We start from the raw sequence: 22,436 nt of genomic DNA on the forward strand, positions 1-22,436 counted from the left end.
CGCTAGAAGCAGTCTTTATCTCCCATTACTGTTCGAGAAATTTGATATTTGATTTTCGTTTTGAAGGTAAAATTGGGATCATGTAATTAGAATTGTTCATTTTCTTTTGGTTCCAATGAACATGAACGTTTATTAGTGAAAGCATACCGTTGATTTCAAAGGGCATTTGTTGAAGTGGTTCTGGGTATACAAAGTTTTGAAATTTTTTCTCCAGGGATGCGTACAGAAACACATCTGACACTGTACAAACTGTACGTGGTACGATACTTCTCGAGATATCGAACACTAAAGCCATCTACCGAGAAAATAATGGATTACTTTTTAGCCAGTCTTCGCCATATTTTCGTTGATCTTTTGGGTATGAGAAAAGTCGCAGCACGTCGATTAATGCCAAAAGATCTCAATTTTGTTTAATATGTTCATCGCAATCAAGTGGCTCATAGACATGCTTAAAAACGATCAAACTCTGCATAATTACTGGTGACGAGACATGGACCATACGAGTATGGAATTGGAATGCTGTAGTCCAGTTTTGTTCGCACGTCAAATTAATACCAAACAGCTGTAACAGCTTAATCACTCTCATCTTTCTATCCAGACCACCGAACTATCCATCTATTGAGGAAAATTAAAGTACGCCTTTTCTTCTATGTACCGAATATTGTAATATTGTGAGAAAAACGAAGCCACTTCCTAGACCTGTGAAGTGTTGGCAGACGTGTGTTTTTTAAAGGCGAGCCTCACCATCTCATTTTAACCAACACTCGGTCTTGGCGGTCTGAGGGAAAGTGTCAAATTTTCCGTTGCGGACCGTACGATTTGCTGTAATTTCAAACCGAATTGGCGCTCGATGTGTTCGGCGATTGAGAAGAGGACGATAAAGGGGGAAGGACGATCGGTAACGGCGATGATGAAATGATGGTCGATGTGAAACAAAAAAGCCAAAAACGAGTAGATAGTTTTTTACTTTGATTGTTTTTTGTCGTGTTATGTTATGGAAATTCATGTTCGTGTGTGTGTTGGTGTTTTTCTTATAATACAAAGTTGACTTCTTCTTCTTCGACGCTTCTCTTCGGGGGCGATGTTTTTCTGGCTTTTACGTTCGCGCGCCCCTGTGCCCTTACGATAGTAGTTAGCATGATTTGTTTGAACAATGTTTGCCTACGGACTGTGGCCTCCTAAACACTAGTGGCGGTGTAGTTGCGCCGTGCGTTGTTATCACACGTTTCCTAAAGAAAAATAAATCTATCTATTTTTCATCGTTTTTTCGTTTTCTGTTTTCGAGAGACTTATGTCGTAGAGCTGTCGGTTTTCTGAAGTAGAGAAAGGAGTCTCGCGGAAACACGCGGAAGTGCGTGTACACAATAGAGGTTACAGGAATAAGATAGTATGGGCAGACCATTCCTTCGGGCTGGCCCCGGGGTTCGGGGTTGAGTATTGAAGTTTACGACTAAGCGCGCTCTCTCGCTGGCTGTGAAAACTTAGTAGACAACCGCGTTGTTAGTAGCAGAAGCACCACCAAATGCGCTACTGTCGTAGGCTGGGGTGACACCGAAGCCCGACGAAGATCCGCCGGCGCTAGCCGCGGTGTAGCCAGCGGTGAATCCGGCATTGTAGCCACTGCTGCCAGCGGCGGCACTGGACACACCGCCGGAGCGGGTAGCATCGACGAAGTCGTAACCGGCGTCGGCACTGGCCCCGGCATTGGCCCCGGCAAATCCGGCCGCACCACCGAAGTCGGCGGCTCCACCGAAATCAGCGCCACCGAAAGCTCCGGCGTTGGCAAACGCACCAGCACCAGCACCGGCACCACCGGCACCATGTGCGTCCTTACCCTGGTACTTGATGAAGTAGACCTCCGGCTTACCGGACGAGAACGAGCTGGCATCGGCAACGGCACCCGCCTTCGCCTGGGACGGCTTGTTGACCAGCACGTAGACGATGGTCTTCTCCTCGGTTTTGCTGGCAGCCCGGGATGCGGCTCCGGCACTGGCACTGACCGACGGGGCCTTGATGAAGATGACCTTGTAGTGCTTGCGCGGCGTGATGGTCAACGTTTCAGCCTCGGCAGCGGCCTTCGGGTCTTCCGGGGCGACGTGATAGTAGAAGTGCTTCTGGACAACCGGAGCAGCAAAGCGGACCTGAGTCTTGGCGGCGGCGGATGCACTTGCACCACCGAATCCACCCGAGGAGCCACCGAATCCACCGGCTCCCGACGATGCACCACCGAAGGATGCACCACCGAAGGATCCACCACCGAAACGGGCACTGCTGCCGCCGCCCGATGAGAAAGACGAGGCTCCGGAAGAGGCACCGGCACGCAGACCTGCCTGATACCCGGCCTGGAACTCAGCACCACCTCCAGCTCCACCTCCAAAGGACGAACCTCCGGCTCCACCTCCGAAAGACGAACCACCGCCGAAGGACTGGCTACCTCCGAACGAGGACGAACCACCACCGAATCCTCCCGAGCGTGCCGAAACACCGGCGGCGCCTCCGGAGGCGGAATCCTGGTAGACGGTCGGTGCGTAGTCCACCGACACCGACTGCTGCCCGACGTCGTAGCTGCTCGCCCCACCGGCTCCCGCTGCCTGACGCAGCTTCAGGCCAATGTCGGCCGATCCGACGGCCATGCAGGCGGCGAAAATCTAAAGCACGGAAAAGAGAGCTGAGGTTACACGTCACGTCACACACGGGAATGGCAAAGGGGAGTTAGGAGGTGCGCTAGAATTGATTGATGAAAGAGGCGCTCCGTAGCTCACTGCACTGTGCGCCCCCGAGTACTCGCGTAATTGATTGTTGATAGAATCCAGGATTCTAGGGTACCGGGGTTCCTCCAACGGCGTTGTGTACCCTTGGATAGACAGTAGTGTCCTCCGACGGGACGACGAAGTGCACTCACCACGAAGAAACGCATCTTGTATCGTTTCTCTTCTCGTTCTCTCTTTCTTTCTTTCTCTCTCTCTCTCTTGCGCTTTTTCTGCACTCGACAGAACTCGACGCTCGACTCGAAGATTCTCGAGGCACGATCGCGTTGGCTGGACGAACTAGAAGTGCGCCTGCTGCTAGTGCTGCTGCTGCTGTGTAGTTCACTTCGGCAGACTTCCTACAAGACGACTTTCCTTTGCGAGAGCGGTCTTCTCTGCGGGGCGATCGAATTGAACTGAAGATGGAACAGAACTTTCGCTTTTTATATCCACCTTCGGTGCCGCTGGTGATCGCAGCGCAGCCACACTTCGGACGCTGGAGTTGGACGTTGGTTTTTTGCTGTGACCATTTACTTGTGGGGCTCTTTTTTGCTTTCTTCTTTCGGTAGGAGCCCATTTTTGCAACTCATTCACACAAGAGCGCCAAGCATATCTGTGCATTTCTGTGCGTATATGCATGGCCGGCCGGGGCGTTAGCTAGCCTCTTAGCGGCGGCGGCGGCGGCGGCGGGGGCCCGGGGGTAAGAAGCGCCCTGAAGAGTATGCTAATCACTCGAATGCAGCTTTTTTTGGGTTGTATCACCCCAAAGTGTTCTCCGCGGCGCGATATAAAATCCCCGCATTTTTATGGGTATGGTCTGGCCATTCCATTCCCTCCTCCCAGCCCAGACACGCACACAGAGTTAGAGTCAGCAGAGCTCCAACAACAAAAAGTGGTTGTTAGAGTCTGTGCGGGCGTGTGGTGGTTTTGTGGTTTTCTGGTCGGAGTGGGGGTCGATCGCGCGACACCTACGACACTCTACGCGGATCGGATCGTAGCCACCGCGAACAAGAATCCGTCGGCAAAGCTCTGGTGGAGACTGGGCGTGGAAAGATGGGATCGTGTCTCATCCCATCCCCCCGAAACACACCATCTGGAGAGGGAAAACTCGCAAAAAAATTAGATACCCCAGAACCGAAATATACTATCCATAAAGCCGAGCGCGAGTGAGGTGATCTCCTTCTGGCATTTAGCGGCTTTCGAACCCAGCCGAGAATTTGTTTTTTTCTTTCTCTGCCTAAGGTGTCTGTCGGTGGTTGATAAATATAGCGTCTCGTTCGCTGTGGAGCTTAGCTATGGCTGTTGCTGCCGGCCAGCCACCTATAGGGTGGTTCATCTATATCGTAGCGCGCCGTCAGGGAGAAATCAAATGTCGTCCAAGTCAGGACCCCCGAAGATCCATGTTCTTCATTCTCGAAAAAATCAAATGGACAGATAATGAAGCCAGACCAAAATCCACACCAAACAGCAGCCACTCCTGTTGGGTGTATTGGCTTCTCTTGCACGACGTGACGACGGGTTTCCGTCGGAGCCAAAAATACGCAAATTCTGCTTATTCCACCTCGAGGTGGAAATCAGCGTTTGCAAATTTCGTACAGTTTGTGTAGAAGACATTTCGTGTAAATGTTAAAGTTTTTACTAAATGTTTACAATTTCCAGAATGAAACCTGACTTTTTATAGGTGAAGTAATCGCTAACACTTGATCACCCTATATATCTCGGTTCTCGGCCAGAGAAGCTCCTAACTCCTCCTGGTGGTTTACAGACTCCACTACATGGTGCCTAATTTGGCGAACCTCCCCCCGGGCAACCCCCGGCACAACAACGCCCCGCCCCCGTGAGCAATCCACCTGCTTATCGCACGGGAGGCAGATGAGTTCGCCGAAGGATAGGTAGCCGTTCTTGGGTTATTTTGTTCTTCGCTGGCGTCGGCGTCGGCGTCCGTCGCCAGAAATGTTATTTTTGGATACCACCATTTTGGATACCCACCACACCGTCAGGGACGTCCCGCTACTTACTGCCGCTTCCCACGATCAAGATTGATCTCCTTCTGCTAAGGAATACGTTCTCCTCATTAAAATTCATCTACACCCCGTCCCGTCCTAGCTAGCCAGCCAGCCAGCATGCTCTTTCTATAGAGCCCCATAATAAAGCCTCTGGTGTGCTCTCTTGTAGCACTTTGACATTTACCGAATTCTGCTCAAAATTACCATTCCGGTTCCGGTTTTTTTCTGATCCCAACCCAAAAATATACTCTGCTCGCGGCCACAAATACACAACATCACCTCTCGACAGCCGCCGACGAGCCTCGGCTAATATTAAAATATTGAACTGCTAGCTCGGTGCGATCTGGTTGGAGATCGGCAGATGGCCAGGTATTAACTGCCTACCAGGCCTACTGCTGTTCACATATACTGACCTTTCGTATTTGACGCCGTGTCGGTAGTCAATTGGAGTCCATTTCAAATTTCCGCCCCAACTACGTCGGCGTCGAAATTTGTGAGACTCGGGGTCAGCAGCGATTGTACACGACTGCCAAAGGTGTCTCCCGCTGTCATATGACATTGACCATGACCAGCGGGATCTTTACTTAACAATCTGGCCCGCCCGGGGAGTACTCTAATGGGACTGGCCGAGCCCAAGTGTCGGACCAAGTAAACAAGTAGTTCGCCGAGCTCGAATTCTGGTGTGCGTAGAGGATTCTAGCGTAGAAATGTTACCAGCATGTTCGGGAAGAGGTACCAGGTCTGGCATGTCCCGAGGAATGTCCGTGTTGGGAAGTTACGAAACAACGCTCGGTGGTTGTAGTCGGACAAGAAGAATAAAAAGACGTAACAGTCTGGGCAATTCGTTGTCTCTGACCTCGTCAACTCAACTCGTTGGCTGGCTGAAACTAAGTCCATCACTCTTCTAAGTCCGTATCTTCAATTGCAAGCAGAAAAGTCCAAGTCCAAGTGTCAAGAAGTAAAAGTTTGACACTTGGGTCGACAGATACATATTCGAAAACCGTGCCCTGAGCCCTGTGATTTCGAAACTACAAAATGGAGAACCTAGTGTAGTGTGGTAGCATCGCATCGCAGAGCAGCAGTGCCGAATACCGGATCAGGTACTGTTGCGCGCTGTTCGATTACTCATCGCCCATCAACATAAATCTCGTCTGGCAACTGTTTCTCTTGTGACCCCACTCTATCGGGTCAAATCCAGTAAATGGTGAAATAGCAGATGAAATGCAGAGAATGCTAATGCCGCTCCGTGGACACTGCTGGCCGGTGGTGGACACAGACGTTATGTATTGCCAAACGACGGCATGGCATTGACCTTACGCGAAATTTCAAATTCAATGGCTTTTTCCAAGGTCATCAGATAGAGAGGCGAGAGAGAGAGCTTGTAGTGAAAGCTGGATTGGTGCGTTGGATTTGCTGCTGGTGGTGGTTGCTGTCACTGCTGCCTCCCTTTTGCCCCATCGGACGGGAATGTCCTAGAAAAATACACAATTTCTCTGCAAATTTATTGCGACCGCCGGGTCTTGCTGTCAAAGTGTCGCGCGCCGGTGTCGTCAAGCAGCGTGCAGCAACCTGGTCTTTTGGATTTTTTTTTCTACTACGTTGCACCGACCGTGCGCCATCCTGAACCGCCATCATAATCGCCGCCAACGGCAGTTGAAATCTCTAAGGTCGAATGAATGTGATTTTCATTAGGTTTCTCGGCTCTCCACAGACACGGGGGCCGGCGCACGAGAGCGCGGTCTGTTGCGTAAGCTAGATCGACTTAAAGAAGTGCTTCACAATCAGCTAGACCTCCCCCCTCTATGTTGTGGCGATTATCAATGCAAATTGGTGTTACCAATGGGGTGCCTGCCGCCGTCGCCGTTGCTGCTATGTTGTGTTCGAGGTGTCCGGAGCATTTCAGCTTTTCGTGTTATTTTCGTGGCTTGATTTTCTCTATTTCTATATATGAAATTTATCCCCGGGTTCTGGCTGGTTGGGTGGTCGGTTGGTTCCGAACAATCTTGCGCAAGGATAGAGGCAAGTTCTTGGAAAGAATTTTGCGTACGATCCGCTCGAGATAGCATCCAACGATGAAGCCAGCGATTCTAGCGGATTAAAGCAAGACCAAATGATAATGCTACGTTCGCGGAATCGGAAATTTGAAATCCAACGTTTGTTTAGAGTGAAGAACCTCTGTGGAGTGAAGTGATTGTAGCCAAGAAGAAGAGAGGATCCTCAAGATATACGATCACGCGTGTCAAGTGATTCAGGAATTCTGCGTGTCTAAACGCGCTCTGCTCAGTGAAAATGCGGAAGACCTTGCTTTTGCAGCTACGCTACGACCTACGAGTTGAGTGAGGAGCGTGTGATTTGAATAATGCAAATTGTTGGCCAAAGCTGTTAATTGCGCAGGCCAAAGCCCTGCGGTAGAGTCGAACTTAATTAAAGCTAATTGACGAGACGTTATCGAGGAATTAGTCTCTTTTTCTCGGAATTGGCGGACTTGGACTAATCTGCAAATTTAAATGTCTGGCAGATGTCCATGTTGTGAAAAGATCTTCCGACTATTCGACGTCGCACCCCGTTAGAATTTATCCAAAACATAGATTTGTAGTTTGCTTTCGGTACACAAAATCTGTTTTGCGATTTGCGGATCCAAAGGGCCGCGTACAGTGGAGCACACTGATTTGAGCCATCGAAGCTGTGGACTCAACAGCAACGCCAACGAGAAAGACGCCTTTTGCAGGTCCAGTCAACCTGCAACAGAACTGTATCGCGGTCGCACATGCATTTGGTTTGGTTTTTTTTTATTTTCCTATGTATTTATGCTGTCTTGCTCAATTTCTAATCGGACGAGGACACCGACGACAACAACGCGGACGACGAAGGTGATGATGAAGACGAGACGCGGCACGGTTTCGATAGTAATATGTCATCAAGCAGGGCACCCCGAATCCGGTGCGGCCTTGCACTGTAATTGATGACCTTCTACGGGCGCCTTCAGTAGCGCTTCAATCGCACCTTCTGGGTATCAACACGGCACACGGATTAACTAATGGAAAACCGGTTCCGGTCGGGGACCGGTGGGGTTGGACCTTTGATGAATCGGTTTCGATTTTCTAAATTATTTAATCATCGTCGTACAAATAATGCCGATTTGATTAGGTGTCGTGTCCAGTTCACGAGATCGAACCGGGTGATATCGAATCCGGTGGAGCTCGCTGCGAAAAAGGGGGGAGAGATTCATCAGAGTAGAGCCCACGCGGGTTGACTTCACGAAACACCGTTCCTTCGGGTCATAGTAGTACAATTTTCTGACGGTTTACATGATATGTACGAGGTCCAGATAAATAACGAGATTTAAAATAATATGCATCCATATGTGTACTAGTTACATAGTTTGAAAGGTACGTTCTGCTTCTTTCAAACGCATCCAAGGTTATGCAAATCGGATGACAGAACAAAAAGTTATGCTCATTTATGTGTCAGTATTTTTAGTACTTGGAAGACCTGGGGCACGTCCACAAGATCGAAATCAACAAACAAGGATGCCCGTGGAAGATTATATGCCGTGTGAAGCTCAACTGTAACCAGACACTTTGGCTAGTTTTTTGGGAGCGGCTTTCGTAGCGTTTTTGGGGTTGTGGATCTTGTTTTCGTGCAAGCTTTCGGTTGGACGCGAGACATTTCCCTATCGCATCCTCCACCATCGCAACAGGCAGTCAACAGGCAAGAGAAACCAGAAAAAGCTGTTTTCGACACAAAACCAAGACTGCTACAATAGCTGACCAAAACGGCCGATCTCTGATCGGTCGCCATCATCACTAGCAGAGCCTCCCTAGGATCGCAGATGGTGCGCCCCGCGATTCTCACCATCACCACCCCCCTGTTCTCGTAAACTATGATATTTGCTGTATCCCCCAAAACAGCCAGCCGCCGCGGCTGTTTTGGCCAATTTTATGGAAAAAGCGTTAGGAGCTCGCGCGACCGACCAGAGGCAGTGCGGGGGAGCTCATTTGCATGATTGGCTTCAATTAAAACGGCAACGTTGGCCAGAGAGCGTGATCAGAAGAGCGTGTTGCCTATTCGCGCGATAACTGGCCGCCACCTCGCGGAGAACTGCGGATAGCGCATCCCAAATCTCACCCGAAACGTCGTCCCTTTTCGGCGGGTGGCGGGTTAGGGATGAGCTCTGACTCTGGAAGAACCGGTTTCGGACGAAACCGGACCGCGAAATCCGTTCCATACCCCTCCCGTTCCTTCCCGGTGACTTCTGTCATGGCCGCCGCAATTGGGGAACTCGCAAGACAGCATTATTGGAGCGCTTCTGAAATTTGGGCATGGAGGTGTGGAGCTCTTCTCTAGCTCGCGCTCGGGCTGGTCGGGTGGCAGGCTGGCGGGGGCGGGTGCAGGCGATTTCTTCAAAAAGCAAAAGTTTGGACACGTCTGGAGTGCCTCGCCGACAAACCTGACCCCCGCTGCATTGCCGAAAACCCGGTTTTGGAACTCTCGATCTTGAACAACTCTCGATCATCTCGTAACGAGGGGGGGAGGGGGCTCTCGAGGTTTGTCTTGTGGGATTGCTTATTTGTCACAGGCAAATACTAGTTCCCAACCAACCACACCAACCCTCCCGTACACGGCGTGGAAAGCAAAAGTTCTATCCATCGCTTCTTCACCGCAAAGTTAAACAATCAAAACGGGCAATCAAATGTAGGCGTAGGGCATACCTCTGCGCCACCCCCATCATAAGGTCAGGTCGTTGGGATTGGGATTTTGGTCGTCCCTAGAAGCGTTGATCTCCCCAGCCGCCGACTCAACAGACACCGACAAAACCACCTCTCGATCGATAACGTCAAATTTCAAGGTCCCACACCACAAGGCAAACAGCCGGCCACTACTGGCTGGCGCTGTGGCTTCGGCTGCGTTTGTGGTCTGCCGGTGCCGGTGCTGTCCTCATCAGCATCAGCATCAGCGCATCTCGGTTGTGTGTGCACCAGACTAGCAGTAGTAGTACCCCAAGGACTCGATGGGAGCCGGCTTCGCCCTCAATTTGTAACCCGCGGGTGGGTGTGGGTGCGGGTGTCTTGTGGCCACCGCAACTGTTGGTAAACTTCTGAGGACCACCGAAACCACCAAGCAAGGTGACAGATAGCAAATTCCACCCACAAGAAGCGCCGGCGTGTTGCACTCTGTTTGCTCTATGGAGGAGGACATAAAAAAAGATGATTCATTACTGGCTCCGGAACTGCGGGCGGCGTGGCGTATGCAGCACATGGGCTGAAAAGTCCCGGCCCTAACGCATGTCTAGTCTTGTTGCATTGGTCGCTTTTTTGGTTAGCACATCAACAACGAATTCGTGTTTTAATTTTACATTCCTTCTTGGTGGGAGAAAATACTGTTCAAGCGAAGAAATGGCTTGAAAAGTGTCCGACTTCACGCGTTACGCGTTCACGGGTAACATACGAAAACCAATTTTGAACAACGCGTTTTCTTTCACGGACTCGGGACTTTTCAGCCCATGTGTTACCGCCACGCTTTGAAGGGAGCCAGGTTCCTCGGCAGAAGCACACGAAGCCCCCGGGAGGGGGCAGCTGAAGGGGCAGCAATTACGGAGGTTAAAAAGCGTTCAATCATCGGGACACGCGGAACACATCGAGGACCAATTCAAGGCTATCTCGGTGTTTTGCTGTCACTCGCGCTCTGTTCTTCGTCTTCGCCCACTTCTGAACCGCTGATTATCGTCGCTGATATGCGAAGCAAGCATTCTCAAACGCTCTCGGCGGCTCGGTGGAAGAAGCGCATTTACTTCAAGACCCTCCGACGACCCACACGAGAGAGCAGCGGCCTGATTGTCTCACTTTCCGCCGTTGATTTTTGGGGTTCGCCGACAGGTGTTTCGTCAATTACCACCGGCTCAGCGAAAGGTCACTACTGAGCCGTCCCGTCGCCAGCAGCAGCAGCAGCGAAGTCACAGGTTGTTCGCTGTTCGCGGTAGTGACCTTTCCTTCTAGTGCCTGACCTACCTTTTCACACACTATTGATCGCGCGTCAACACCACCGGTCCGGTGGAATCCGATCTCCACTTTGCACTTTGGCAGGAAAGTTGCAGACAGGAAGTGCGCGCGACACCTCTATATATATGAGAGATCGCGCTCTGGTCGTCCGTGTTTTGGTCGAGCAGTCGAGACTAGCTGTGGATAACTTCCGCAATTTGTGGCAAGATCCTCATCCTCGACTTCCCGAATCGGGCTTCAACACGGAAGTGTCTATTTTTCGGGGGTATGGGTAGTGTATTGATTAGTGGAATGGCGAATGGGAAGCGAGCGAGTGTCGGTGGCCGTGACATTCTCACGCGCGCATCCGAGGTCTGTCGCTTCTGCCACCGCGATCCGCCCTTTTTTTTTTGACAGTTTGACAGTCGATCGCCTATCGCCTAGTTTTGATCGCTTTCGTTTTGGAAATGACAGACTCTGGACCGCACCACCAGGGAATGGTTGCCGGTACCCAGATAAGCACACGGGAATTGCCCAACGCTCTAGCGAACCACCTGAAGCGTCTGGACGTGAAGAAATATGCCGGAAGGATCACCACCAAGTGGCTGGGGTTGTCTGTGTTACCGTAACATTCTAACGACGTTCTTCACCTTGTAGCTCGCTCGCTGCAGTCGGTTCTCTCCGATAATTCAATATATAGGCCTCGCTGATGTCAACAGGGAGAGCTTGTGTGCGCACCGCAAGAGTATTTGGTACACAGAGGAGGGCACCTATTAATCATAATCAAACATATATCCGACCGCAAGCAAGCTTCGCACGCCGTCGTGCATGCGTCACCTTCTCAGCCTAGTGCTTCCTAATAGTGCTTCGTAAGCTCCGACGTATATGGACGCCGTGATTTGGGAGCACAAAAACGGTCAATATACGGAGCTAGGGTGCGAAAGGGTGAAGGCTCGTGAAAAATGAATGCCTTTGTCGGCTGGCTGGCAGATTACCGGGCGGAGGATAATTAATTATGTCCGTTATAAGCGCCAGCGAACCGAAGCGAAGATCATCTGTCAGACTTGTCACAATGGCGGGAACCTCGTGCTGTTAACGGATATGGTTCACCTCGCAGCTGTAGGTGCAAATTCTTGATCGTTTTTAACGTCTTGGAAATAACGATATTGAGCCAAGTCATGCCGGTGTTCAGTTGTTTGGTCCTTTGGTGGTGACGTGAGCGAGCCACGACTCTGACAGCGTTCTTTTGCTTCGGGTTTGTTTCCTAAAATAGTGAACATGATGGTCGTCGACGGTTAGCGTGCTTCATTTGATCTACATCATCTGATACCAGAGCTGATGGCTTCATCGTTTAGATTTACAAATTCTTCATTGGAGCCTGTGCACCCCTTCATTATCCGAATATCCGAAGATGAGGCGCAAATTAACATAATCTAATTGTGACGCATCTTGACGCACTTTCTTCACGCAGGCGGCTGGCAGGTGATCGACGAGGACCGCCGGCACTACTGGGATCTGCGGGAAAATCTTCGCCGCGTACAACCCATGTACGGCGCGGCGCCCTTCTTCAAGCTCGGCGTTGACACCCGCAACGAAGCGCCGTACGACTATATGATCACCGTGACCGAGGGCAACCTGGGGCTACCGAGCATGGAGTTCTACAACCTCAAGGAGAGCCACCCGGTAGGTTTATGCTCGATTTCGGTCCCTTTGCCCGGGTTCGATGACGGTTCTCATCGTTTTTTCCGCTCCTCTTTTGCAGATCATTCAGGCCTACCACACGCTGCTGATCAACATACTTTCGCACATGGTAGTAACCTCGACGGAAAACGCGCAGGAGTTTGCGAGCAAAATCTACAACTACGAGAAGCGCATCGCGACCAGCGTGATGCGCGCGGTGCGGTTCGAGAAGTATTACCACACCCATCCGCAGGTGCAAACGTTGCACCAGGTGGGGGTCGTGGCACCGTCGGTAAGCGACGAAACGGCCGTCACTGACCATTTCGCGATGGTATTTAACTTGGGTTTGGGTTTTCGCTCCCACAGCTGCCGATCATGGAAGCGGCCCAGGCCATGTTCAAGGGCAAGAAGATTACCGAGAACACGCCGGTGATGGTGTCGAGCCCGGGGACGCTGCGGGCGATATCGCAGGTGGTGGCGACCAGCGACAAGGAGGTGCTGAACGATTACTTCATCTGGACGGTGATCTGGCACTTTGCACCGTTCGTGTCGCGCGAGTTCCGCGTCTCGGTGCACCAGTTCGAGCAGGCGGTGCACGGGGCCAAGGAGCGCGAACCGATGTGGTACTTCTGCGCGAACCTCGTCCGCCAGTGGATGCCGTACGGGTTGCAGGCGTTGCGCGAGAACACCTCGCTGATCGTACCGGAACAGCGTAGCAGCTCCAGCGGCTCCCTGCTCCCCGACAAGCCCATGTTGCAGCAGATACTGCGCACGAAGCGTCAGCTATCGCCTCCATACCAGCACCAGCAGCAGCAGCAGCAGCAGCAGCAAGGGCACGCGAGCACCCTACCGCTGGATTCGTTCGAGATCGGCGGTACACTGGACGGTGATGACGCTGGCGATGGGTCGGCGAGAATCGAGGCGGACAGCCTGTACGACTATCAGGTGGCCGAGCGCATCAGCTACGACGACGAGCTGGTGAAGCTGATCTTCTACCACCTGCGCGGCGAGTACAAGCGAGCGCTGGCGAATGCACCGTGGGTGTACGAGGAGCTGGCGCACTATCTGATCGAGAAGCTGGACACGCTGCGGGTGCAGATCGGCATCCCGCCGGAGCTGCTGCGGAGCGAGCTGCTGCTGAACGACTACTACGAGCAGCTCGTGCTGGACGGGCTGCTGTTTATTAACAACGTGAAGAACCAGTGGGACTTCACCAAGCGCCAGATGAACCGGATGCTGGACAATCAGACCGAGGCCGAGCGCATCCTGGCGGAGATGTACCCGGCGCGCTCGTCGGGCGAGCTGCTGCGCGTGCAGCTGCAGCAGGGCCGTAACCACGATCACCACCGGAGCCCGCTGGTGGACCCACTGGTGCGGTACTCGATCGGGCTCAACATGGTGATCGTGTCGCGGCAGCGCATCCAGCCGCCATACTTTAGCCATCACTACCCAATGTGAGTGACTGCCCCGATCCAATCCTGCCTTTCCTTCTCCCGCTCACCGTTTTGTTTTTGTTTGCATTGTTCCCCGTAGCTCCGTTAACTTCGCTCGTTTCGGAATGGACATTAGCTATGTGCTGCAAATGACCCTGCACACGCTCACGGAGCAGTTCCGGAACGTGGAGGCTCACGAAAAGTACCGAGATGCCGTCAGTCCAGGCCCGAAACCGGAAAACGTTTTCTATGACGAGGCGCAAAAGTGTATGGTTAGGTGAGTATGGTGACATTGCGCAGACACGACGATCAGACAGATCACAAGTATCGATTCCGATTCGGCTACCTTCCAGAGCATTCAACTACGTACCGTTCATTGGGCGTACCATGAACGAAACGCGGCTCAATCTGTACCTAAAGCTGTCGGCGGTGGCCATGGCGACGCAGGCGTTTGGCTCGCTGCTGGCCAAGATCGAGCGCAACGAGCGCATCTACGAGAGCGATATCTCCGAGAAGACGACGTACGAGATGCTGGGTTTGGACCGGCACCGCCGGTTGCCTGGGCTGCAGCCGTACGACGAGCACCAGCTGTTCACGCTCGTCTTCTTCCAGCGGCACTGCTCCGTCAACCACGACCGACACAAGGTGCCGAAGCTGCTGATGGAGAACGACATCACCGAACATGACCGGTAAGGAGGGACCCCCCAAATCGTCAGCGGCGCGACCGAGTAACGCATCGTGTGCTTCCTGTTCCTCCACAGATTCCACTTCTTCTGGAACCGAATAGCGTCGTTCGGGTCTTCGTTTGATTGCAAGACGGAGGATTACGGTGGGGACGATGCCGCTGGTGATGGCGTTACCAAAGGTCGTTGCAGCAATGTTCTTTGATCAACGCACCCTTCGGGAGATTGACAATCACCACCGCCACTATCACCCGCCACATGTTTCCCGTCGGTGGCACCAACGACACCAACGCCTTCATCGTCGCCTTTACCGACGTCGTCGCCGTGGCCCGTCCCGTCGACATCGCCAATGACTGCGACGACGCGTGCCAACAAAAAACGCAAAAACCTACCCTCTCCCCTCTACCTCGCCCCGATGGGACCACACCATTATCCGCCAGCACTGGACCATTACTACTATCACTACTATCACAAACAACAGCAGCATCAGCAGCAGCAGCAGCAGCAGCAGCGCACCCAGCCGTCGGTGCAGTCGCACCATCACATGGCGCACGGGGCGGTTCCCCGGCCGACCGAGATAGAACCACCACCGGCACCACCGGGGGTAGTAGCTCCATCGATGGGAACGCCACTGTTCCCGCCGCCCACCCACTCCGACGCCTTGGGGCGAATCGATATGAATAGCATTTTCTTTTGAGCGCTATCGGCTCAGAAGGGTTGAGAAGCCTGTAAGTGAGTTATATTGTTACCGCGTGGCCAGCTACATTGGCATATTTACCAAGCGCCAAGGGCAGCCAAGTGTGTGACGTGTGGATTAGCGAATCAAGGAAAGTTAATTCAAGGATACTTCGCATCTTGCAACACTTGGCGGTGAAAACAGGAAGATCTCACAATTGGACTACCAAGCCGCATGTTGTAATAATGAAACGAATTCTCCTCGACAGCGCCAAAAAGGTACACCATCTCGCCCCTTCATCTTGCCCTTTACATTCTTATTTTCACTCTTTTTGCTAACACCTTAGCTGACTACTTGACAACGGTGTTATTGTGATTGAAAAAATGCCCTTATTCACCCTCCAACCTTAACACTTCACAGGCCGCGGTATGTTTCGTAACGAAGTGTATTTAGCTAGCTCTTATGGCATTTACAAGCATTTTCAAGACTTAGTCCGGGCGCGTGCATGTTTAGGGAGATGCGCATGTAGATAGTATGAAAGCTACCCCGCCATTCGATTGCCATTCGTTACGGGAGGCGTTTTGAGTATTCGTTGATTGTTTTGCCGTTACAACAAACAGAATCAGCTAAATAAACCTACGAAAAGACGATAAAGGCGATAGAAAACCAAAAAAAAAAAGGGCGGAGACCAAAGTAGTATGTGAATAAGCGAAGAAAGGAAGCCGATCGAAGACGCGGTCGTATTTTTTTGCCTCCGCAGGCTGTTGGAGGCAAACGGAGTTTTCGAAGCACAATGATACTATCGCGGGTTTTCTTGCACACTTCTTCTACCACGCGATGGTACACAAAAAAACGGGAAAGAAGAACAACGAAAACATCTAATGAAATGAAAAGGATAGAGTTTATTTATTACACTTGTGAGAAATAGCATAAGTAACGTATCTCTCGTATCGTTAGATTTGATTGAATATAAGTCTCGTTCACTGCAATAAGTGTCTGAAACGGAGGAGATAACGGAGACGGAACTAAAGAGAAACTAAAGAGATATTAAACATGAATTAGAAAGAAATTAAAGGTAAGAATCCTCACCTCGTATACATTACAGACTTATTCATTCCGCCTGCGGTCGTTTCCTTTCTTCCACGATGATTATTTTACAAACGACGCACCAAGACGGAAGCAACATACGATACCCTTAATCGTAATTTTTTTCCCCTTCACTCAATGTAAAACCACAAACATTTATTTCCACCGCACATCGGCACACTGATTTCAGGAAGAAAAGTACAATGAGACAGGCAGAGAGAGGGAGAGAGAGCGACAGAGAGTTAGAAAATTCCAGTGAAAAACCAGTAATAGCAAAATAGGCATGTCTTACGAAAGCTATTCCAATGATAATAATGTCTTATATGAACTTTGACCGTTCAACGGTGACCGCGGAGCCATGAGCCATGCAAAACCACGAAGCGCTCTATGTGGAGTACATACATACGAGACTACATGTGCTCACCTGAAATATGCTCGGTTATTCAATAAAATACCAGGTTACAACACAACTCAGTTACAAGTTTACAATAAATTGGCGACCAGGTCATAATGATGCTGGCAACGAAGATGCTTAATTCCACCGGCAATTGCTGCAGGCGGTTAGAGTATGCTGCCCTCGGCAATACCACCGTACCAAACCATCGAGCCATTCGATCGTCAGAGAATGAAATGGGCGCGATGGGTGGAGCGTTTGGAAGGAGCTTTCCTGTTATCTTGTGTTCCGGCAAACATGAAACTACTGATGCTCTCTGCCGAATCGCTGTCTGCCGAAACATGGCGAGAATCTACTACAAACAGCACGTCAGGATCTTCGACGTCGGTCCACGAACCTTTGGCTGACAATCGCAAGCCGGAAGTTGTATCAACTTCACTACCAGGTACGAGTGAACGTACCGAGCCAATACCAAGAGTCGAATCAAACTACTACTACAAAAAAAAAAAGTAAGTTAGTGTACTCGGCGCCTCAATCCAAACAGTTAAATATGCTTGCGTTCAGTTATATGGCGGGTGGGCGGATATTTGCTGTACGGGGTCCAAAACTAAATGACTGTACACTGTATAATCAATGCAAGCAATATTGGACTGCTGCTGTTTCATATATTTCATATTCTTTTCACCATACAATGTTGCTTTCCGCTATCAGTTACTTACAATGCAAAAGATCAATCTACAGACTTCACACGAAGGCGTTTTGTTAAGCGTTTAGGTTTTTGTTTCCTTCCTCTTTCCTCACACGACGTCAGGCCGAGCCAGCCAGTAAGTGTTCCTCTGCCCATTCTGGACCTCATCGTTCGACACTCTACACCTTCTATCAAATACTATAAAAAGTAGTTGCTTACTGTTTCGCACGCTGTAACAGTTTCATCAACCGTACCAGAAAACGTTTGTTTGGAATGCACTGATTTGATTAGTTTTAGTGGCCGACAAGTTTGAAAAAATACAGCGTTCCGGACCTCCGTGACTACAGGGCGTTCCAGGAGCGACTACCGCAAGATATTTGAATACTTCGTTTTTTTAGGTTTACCAACACACACTCACACACATACACACACACAGTATCGGCAATGTTTACTTTCCAATAACTTTTAAGCAACAGTTCTGTTTAAAATTCAACCACTTTTCCTATATTTCCTATAATGTTAACACATTGGATGGACAGATCCAAAAGTAGTGCCCTTTTAGAAGACGCAGAATTTCGGCCCCGAGGTATCCAGATTCGTTAAAGACAATAAAAGAAACACCTGTTACTGACTGCCATTGCCATGCAGTTGTGATCATCGTGTGATGGCGAAGGATATCGTTTATGTTTTCTTACTTATTTTTTTAATCTTTGATAAACGAACTGGACCGTATATGTTTTTGATTGTTTTCAACGAATCTGGAAAGCCCGGACAAGAATCGCTCCATCCTCTAGCATTTTTTGACCGGTCCACCGTCGTCTGTAGGTGATGTTTTGAATGCGCGCTTTTAGTTATCGAATACGTGTGCTTGTTTGGTGACCATACACCATATACCATATATTCATTTGATATACCTGGGCACACACGCAACCCCTCTGAATTTCTTCATGCCAGGTGCCAACACAATGTTGGTAATACTTTAGGCACTAAATACCGCAATGGGGGAAACAGGTGTCGTATTGATGCCCTCCTGTGTGCACTGTTTGGATCTTTCGCTACTAACAACTTATGGAGGCGAGTGTATGTGTGTGTGTGTGTGTGTGTGTGTGTGTGTGTGTGAGTGTGCTTGCGTCACTACTGTTGCTGCGTTGGGTGCGTTTCTGTATTTTTGTTATGCTGTAGTGGTAATCATAAATTTTTGGCACAATGTTGTGTTTTCCCCTCGTTCCGTAGACCCTTTTTTTATTCGTTATTCAGAGCCAGTATAACGATATTAATCATTTCGCACTACGTACATGATGGTTCCGGAATCCATCCGGTACTCCTATGGACCTATGGAATGTTTCGTATGTTTTGAATATTCCGAAGCAATGGAGATGCCACAAAAGTTTGCGAAAAACTAAACAAGAACACTTCTGTCTGTAGAGCAACCTTTTCCTACGGTGCAACCAACACCGTAATCATGTGGCGAGATTTTGCTCATTGCACCAGAATTGACTAATTACGAATTTAAAAACAAAATAACGAAACGAGGAAACATAATTCAATTGACGTTCGCGGCTCAACGAGAATTCGTAAGCCACCCGAATAAATCGTTGCTTTAAGCTGCCCCGACCCAATTGGTCTTATTTCGACTCTCGCGCTGGAAGACACTCGTACTACTTCTATTGGTTGACTCTCGGTTTTGCTTCCCCTGTAACTACACGTCATGAGGCACCTACACTTCTACACTGCTTCTGCTTCGACGGCTGGAAACGGGTTCTTACGAGGCATTGTTTCCCGGTTCAATTCCGTCAATTCCATTTCGTGATGGTTGAATAAAGCTTCCGAAAGCGGCCTGCTGCCGAGTAACACACTTGACTAGATTATTGGGGCAAAGGAGGAATGTCATGCGGAATGTGACATATTCACCGCACACTGCTGTCACGTTGGTTCGGCTGTGACGCCGTTCCCTGCGCGCCCTCTAACACCGAGCGTACCTTGCGCACCAGCGGGAAACTTTCCGACCGCCCTTCGCCGCTCTCGGCATCGACATACAAGGCATTCTTGGCGCAGTACGAGCCGAAATCGTCGGTGTTGAGCGAAAAGATCATCGCTCCGCCAAACCCGTTCGACCGAACGAAGTTCGCTTTACACTCCAGGCTGCGCTCGTCGTCGTACGAGATCCACTCCGTGCCAGCGTGCAGATAGGGGGAACAGCTTTCTTCGTCATACGTCTGCATTACGTAGATGTTGTGCCGGAGGAACCAGCACACCTCGGAGTAGCTGGCGTAGCCGAGCGTACCGACGCGCCCATAACCGGAAGCAGGCGCTCCGATGCGCGTGTTGAACGGATTAACGAGCGTGAACGTGTGGCCGTAGGTTGGCAGTCCGACGATTACCTTGCTACGATCGAGCCCGGCAGATAGCCAGTAGTTCACCGACTCGTTGATGTTGAGCGTTCCGAGCAGTGAGCGCTCGTTCGGACGACGATACAGTGGAGCGTTTAGACCTGAAAGGGAGCCGAAAGGGCGATTGTTACAAAGGACGAAACATTTTGCGCGAAATACAATAGGTTGAGTTATACGTCAAGTAATGGAACTTAGGTGTCGCTGTGCAACTTACCGGTCTGTGGTAGATCGGGTGAGTAGAAGTGAAAATCGTACGACATTAGGTTCACGTAATCGGCGTAGCTGTTGATTTCTCCCACATCGTAAGCCATGTATGCCAACGTGCCTTGCGCCGCAACCGCCACGCTCAGTATGTACGTTCGGTGCTCGCGCTGGTACTCGCGCCGTATTTCGTGCAGCAGCTGGGAAAAGTGCATCCGCCGTTTGCCTCCACTGTCCGGAAACTCCCAGTCCAAGTCAACACCATCGAGATGGTAGTGCTCGAGCGTGGCCTTCAGTGACTGAATGAACCGCTTACGGTTCGCGTGGTTTTCCACCATCTCCGTGAAACCACCAACGCTACCACCGCCCACCCAGGTCAGGATCTTGAGGTCCGGGTTCGCGCGCTTCAGTGCCTTGGTGCGATTGAACGCTGTGCGCACGTTGTCGTCGATCATCAGTGTGCAGTTTTCGATGCTAATCACGCCAATGTGCAGGTGTGTGCAAAGAAACGGATCGATGCGCTCGGGATTCAGCTGATGCCGGAGCTCGGGATGCCGGAGCTCAGGCGTCGTGTAATAGCAGACGATTTTCGGACTAGCGGGCTGCCCACTGGTCGCTTCCTGCGAGTAGATGAAGTTACCGAAACGGGAGGGCAGAACACGCTCGTTGTCCAGCTGCTTGATGCGGGCTTGCAATGGATCGCCAGTGGCGTGCGATCGGTACCCACCGGAGCCCGTTGTGTTCGCCGCCGACATCGCTCCGCTGCTGACATATGAATTTCGCGCATCGTCGCCAATCAGCCTGCTGTTCCCATGGAGCTCCTGCCCGGGAGCAGCATTCAACCCCTTTTCACTCGACATATCCTGCTGTGTGTTAAGTTGTTGAATGGTTTGGCGTAAATTTGCCTCGTACAGGGCAATCCTATTACGCCAGTGGGGAAAAATATCTGAAAGCGATACAAAAACAAAAATATGTTAAATATGGGTGCGTCGGAATGTGCTCCAGCGACGCTAAACCTACCTATAAGCGTAGGTGGTATGATTAAATTCTGTCGGTAAATCATGGACCATGTTGCGTACACCGTCACACTAGACATACCGCAAAGCGCCACCAGCAAGCATCCCTGTATGTAGGTATGTCTTCGCCTGGAAACAAAAAGCAATGACAAAATGACGATGAAATAAGGTATCATGAAGAAAGTTTTCTCGAGGGTACATTTGTAATTAGTAAAATCTTCTTTCACCTGTCGGCTGTCTACATAATTTAATATCGTTTCCAATTTAATATTTAACAAGATTAAATTCACTCATTGTCCACCTATTATGTGGCAAGGATTGATTTTAAACCCTGTTAAAACTACTACGACTCTTTCTTTATTCTCATACAGAAAAATCAAAATCATTACAAAACCACACCTCCGCGACAGTCAATAGCAAGCATGCCTACGAAACGCATAAATGAAATTTGGCAGCCATAAATGTGAACAAGGTACCGCAAAAAATTACCACAAAAAGGTACCACCATAACATCCTGTCGGAACTGTTACGCTAGAGAAAAACCGGCATAGCACTAATTTTGTGCGGCTCTGGGGTCCCTTCGGAAGGCAGAAAGAAACGTTGGTATGCAGAATTTGCTACCATTGACTCCAGACATGCTAGCCAGCCGGAAAGGATTATGAAGCAGACGACAAGCTAACAAGGGGCCAAATTGCGGTTCCTACCTCCAAGAGCAAATTCCTACCGCCACGGGAGTATGCGTGATTCGCGGCGGCCAAGCCCATCGCTTAATTAAGCAAATGTGCTCCAGGGTGCTCCTGAGAACGAGCTAGGCCAAGACGAGCGTGCATGATGCATGATTTATTAGCCCCTTTCACAGCACGGCGTAATTAGGTACCGAAAGCCGTAGCAAATATCGCTTCGTGACCTCGTCAATACGCAACGGCCCGCAGCGAAACCAATACAATTTTATTCGGTGTATTCGATGGCACACCGTCAATGTTTGTAGCAAAACTAAGGGTACGAAGAGCAGCTCAAACGTTAACAGTTTTAATCAGCTAGAGGACGGAACCGGAAGATTCGATAAAATAAAAACATTTAAGATTGTGCCTACGCATTTACGCTGTCATTTCGAGTGGACAACGGAGCGCTTCGTGGTTCGCAATCGTGAACCTTAGACAAATTTCTGTTGGCCTCGATAAGGCCGATATAGATAATTATGTCCGAGAACGTTACAGTCTGTCGAGAGTCTAGGAGAGTATCCTACCTGAGATTGGAGTCCTCCTTCAGCAGCTCGTACTTTCCCTGTTGTTTAGACATTTTGCGTCCGACCTGCATGTGATGCACTTGCACGGCACGGGGTACTATTAACAACACACTGCACGCAGCCGGGTTGAGAGCTGCAAGTTGCTTCGTATATTCTGCGTAATCAGCCGAAGGTGGTGGGTGGGGGAACAAGGAAACTCTGCACGTCTGAAA

The 22,436-nt window shown here is 50.3% G+C and overlaps 4 protein-coding genes across 4 annotated transcripts in view; 2 read left to right on the top strand and 2 right to left on the bottom strand.

The window, feature by feature from the left end:
* Positions 1 to 14,732, top strand: part of LOC128278760 (protein gone early) — a 35,517-nt gene extending 20,785 nt beyond the window's left edge. Inside the window, exons 5-10 of the mRNA XM_053017492.1 lie at positions 12,203 to 12,414; positions 12,494 to 12,703; positions 12,778 to 13,865; positions 13,945 to 14,121; positions 14,198 to 14,533; positions 14,606 to 14,732. Coding sequence (XP_052873452.1) covers positions 12,203 to 12,414; positions 12,494 to 12,703; positions 12,778 to 13,865; positions 13,945 to 14,121; positions 14,198 to 14,533; positions 14,606 to 14,732 — 2,150 coding nt within the window. The remainder of the gene's footprint in view (positions 1 to 12,202; positions 12,415 to 12,493; positions 12,704 to 12,777; positions 13,866 to 13,944; positions 14,122 to 14,197; positions 14,534 to 14,605) is intronic.
* On the bottom strand, positions 1,482 to 2,917 carry LOC128270308 (glycine-rich protein 1-like). Its single transcript, XM_053007744.1, has 2 exons — positions 2,903 to 2,917; positions 1,482 to 2,648 (listed from the first exon to the last, which is right to left on the bottom strand). Exons 1-2 carry the CDS (start codon positions 2,915 to 2,917, stop codon positions 1,482 to 1,484), a joined length of 1,182 nt encoding a protein of 393 aa, XP_052863704.1.
* Positions 14,733 to 14,876: 144 nt separating the features above from the next.
* Positions 14,877 to 15,224, top strand: LOC128278771 (putative cyclin-dependent serine/threonine-protein kinase DDB_G0272797/DDB_G0274007). The gene has a single exon (XM_053017503.1). It carries the CDS (start codon positions 14,877 to 14,879, stop codon positions 15,222 to 15,224), a length of 348 nt encoding a protein of 115 aa, XP_052873463.1.
* A 2,166-nt stretch (positions 15,225 to 17,390) lies between these two features.
* On the bottom strand, positions 17,391 to 22,354 carry LOC128272604 (chitinase-3-like protein 2). The gene is made up of 4 exons (XM_053010478.1): positions 22,225 to 22,354; positions 20,983 to 21,107; positions 19,976 to 20,908; positions 17,391 to 19,862 (listed from the first exon to the last, which is right to left on the bottom strand). Exons 1-4 carry the CDS (start codon positions 22,293 to 22,295, stop codon positions 19,279 to 19,281), a joined length of 1,713 nt encoding a protein of 570 aa, XP_052866438.1. The 5' UTR covers positions 22,296 to 22,354; the 3' UTR covers positions 17,391 to 19,278.
* Positions 22,355 to 22,436: the final 82 nt, after the last annotated feature.

This window comes from Anopheles cruzii, chromosome X (genome assembly GCF_943734635.1).
Source record: "Anopheles cruzii chromosome X, idAnoCruzAS_RS32_06, whole genome shotgun sequence".
Lineage (NCBI taxonomy): Eukaryota > Metazoa > Arthropoda > Insecta > Diptera > Culicidae > Anopheles > Anopheles cruzii.

What these genes read in the sequence shown, in the direction of transcription:
- LOC128272604 (XM_053010478.1), bottom strand. Translation starts at nt 22,295, where the DNA reads ATGCAGGTCGGACGCAAAATGTCTAAACAACAGGGAAAGTACGAGCTG. An exon ending in AAGGAGGACTCCAATCTCAG is followed by an intron (nt 21,108 to 22,224) that starts GTAGGATACTCT and finishes TTTTGTTTCCAG; the next exon opens with GCGAAGACATACCTACATAC. An exon ending in ACCCGATCTACCACAGACCG is followed by an intron (nt 19,863 to 19,975) that starts GTAAGTTGCACA and finishes GCTCCCTTTCAG; the next exon opens with GTCTAAACGCTCCACTGTAT.
- LOC128278771 (XM_053017503.1), top strand. Translation starts at nt 14,877, where the DNA reads ATGACTGCGACGACGCGTGCCAACAAAAAACGCAAAAACCTACCCTCT.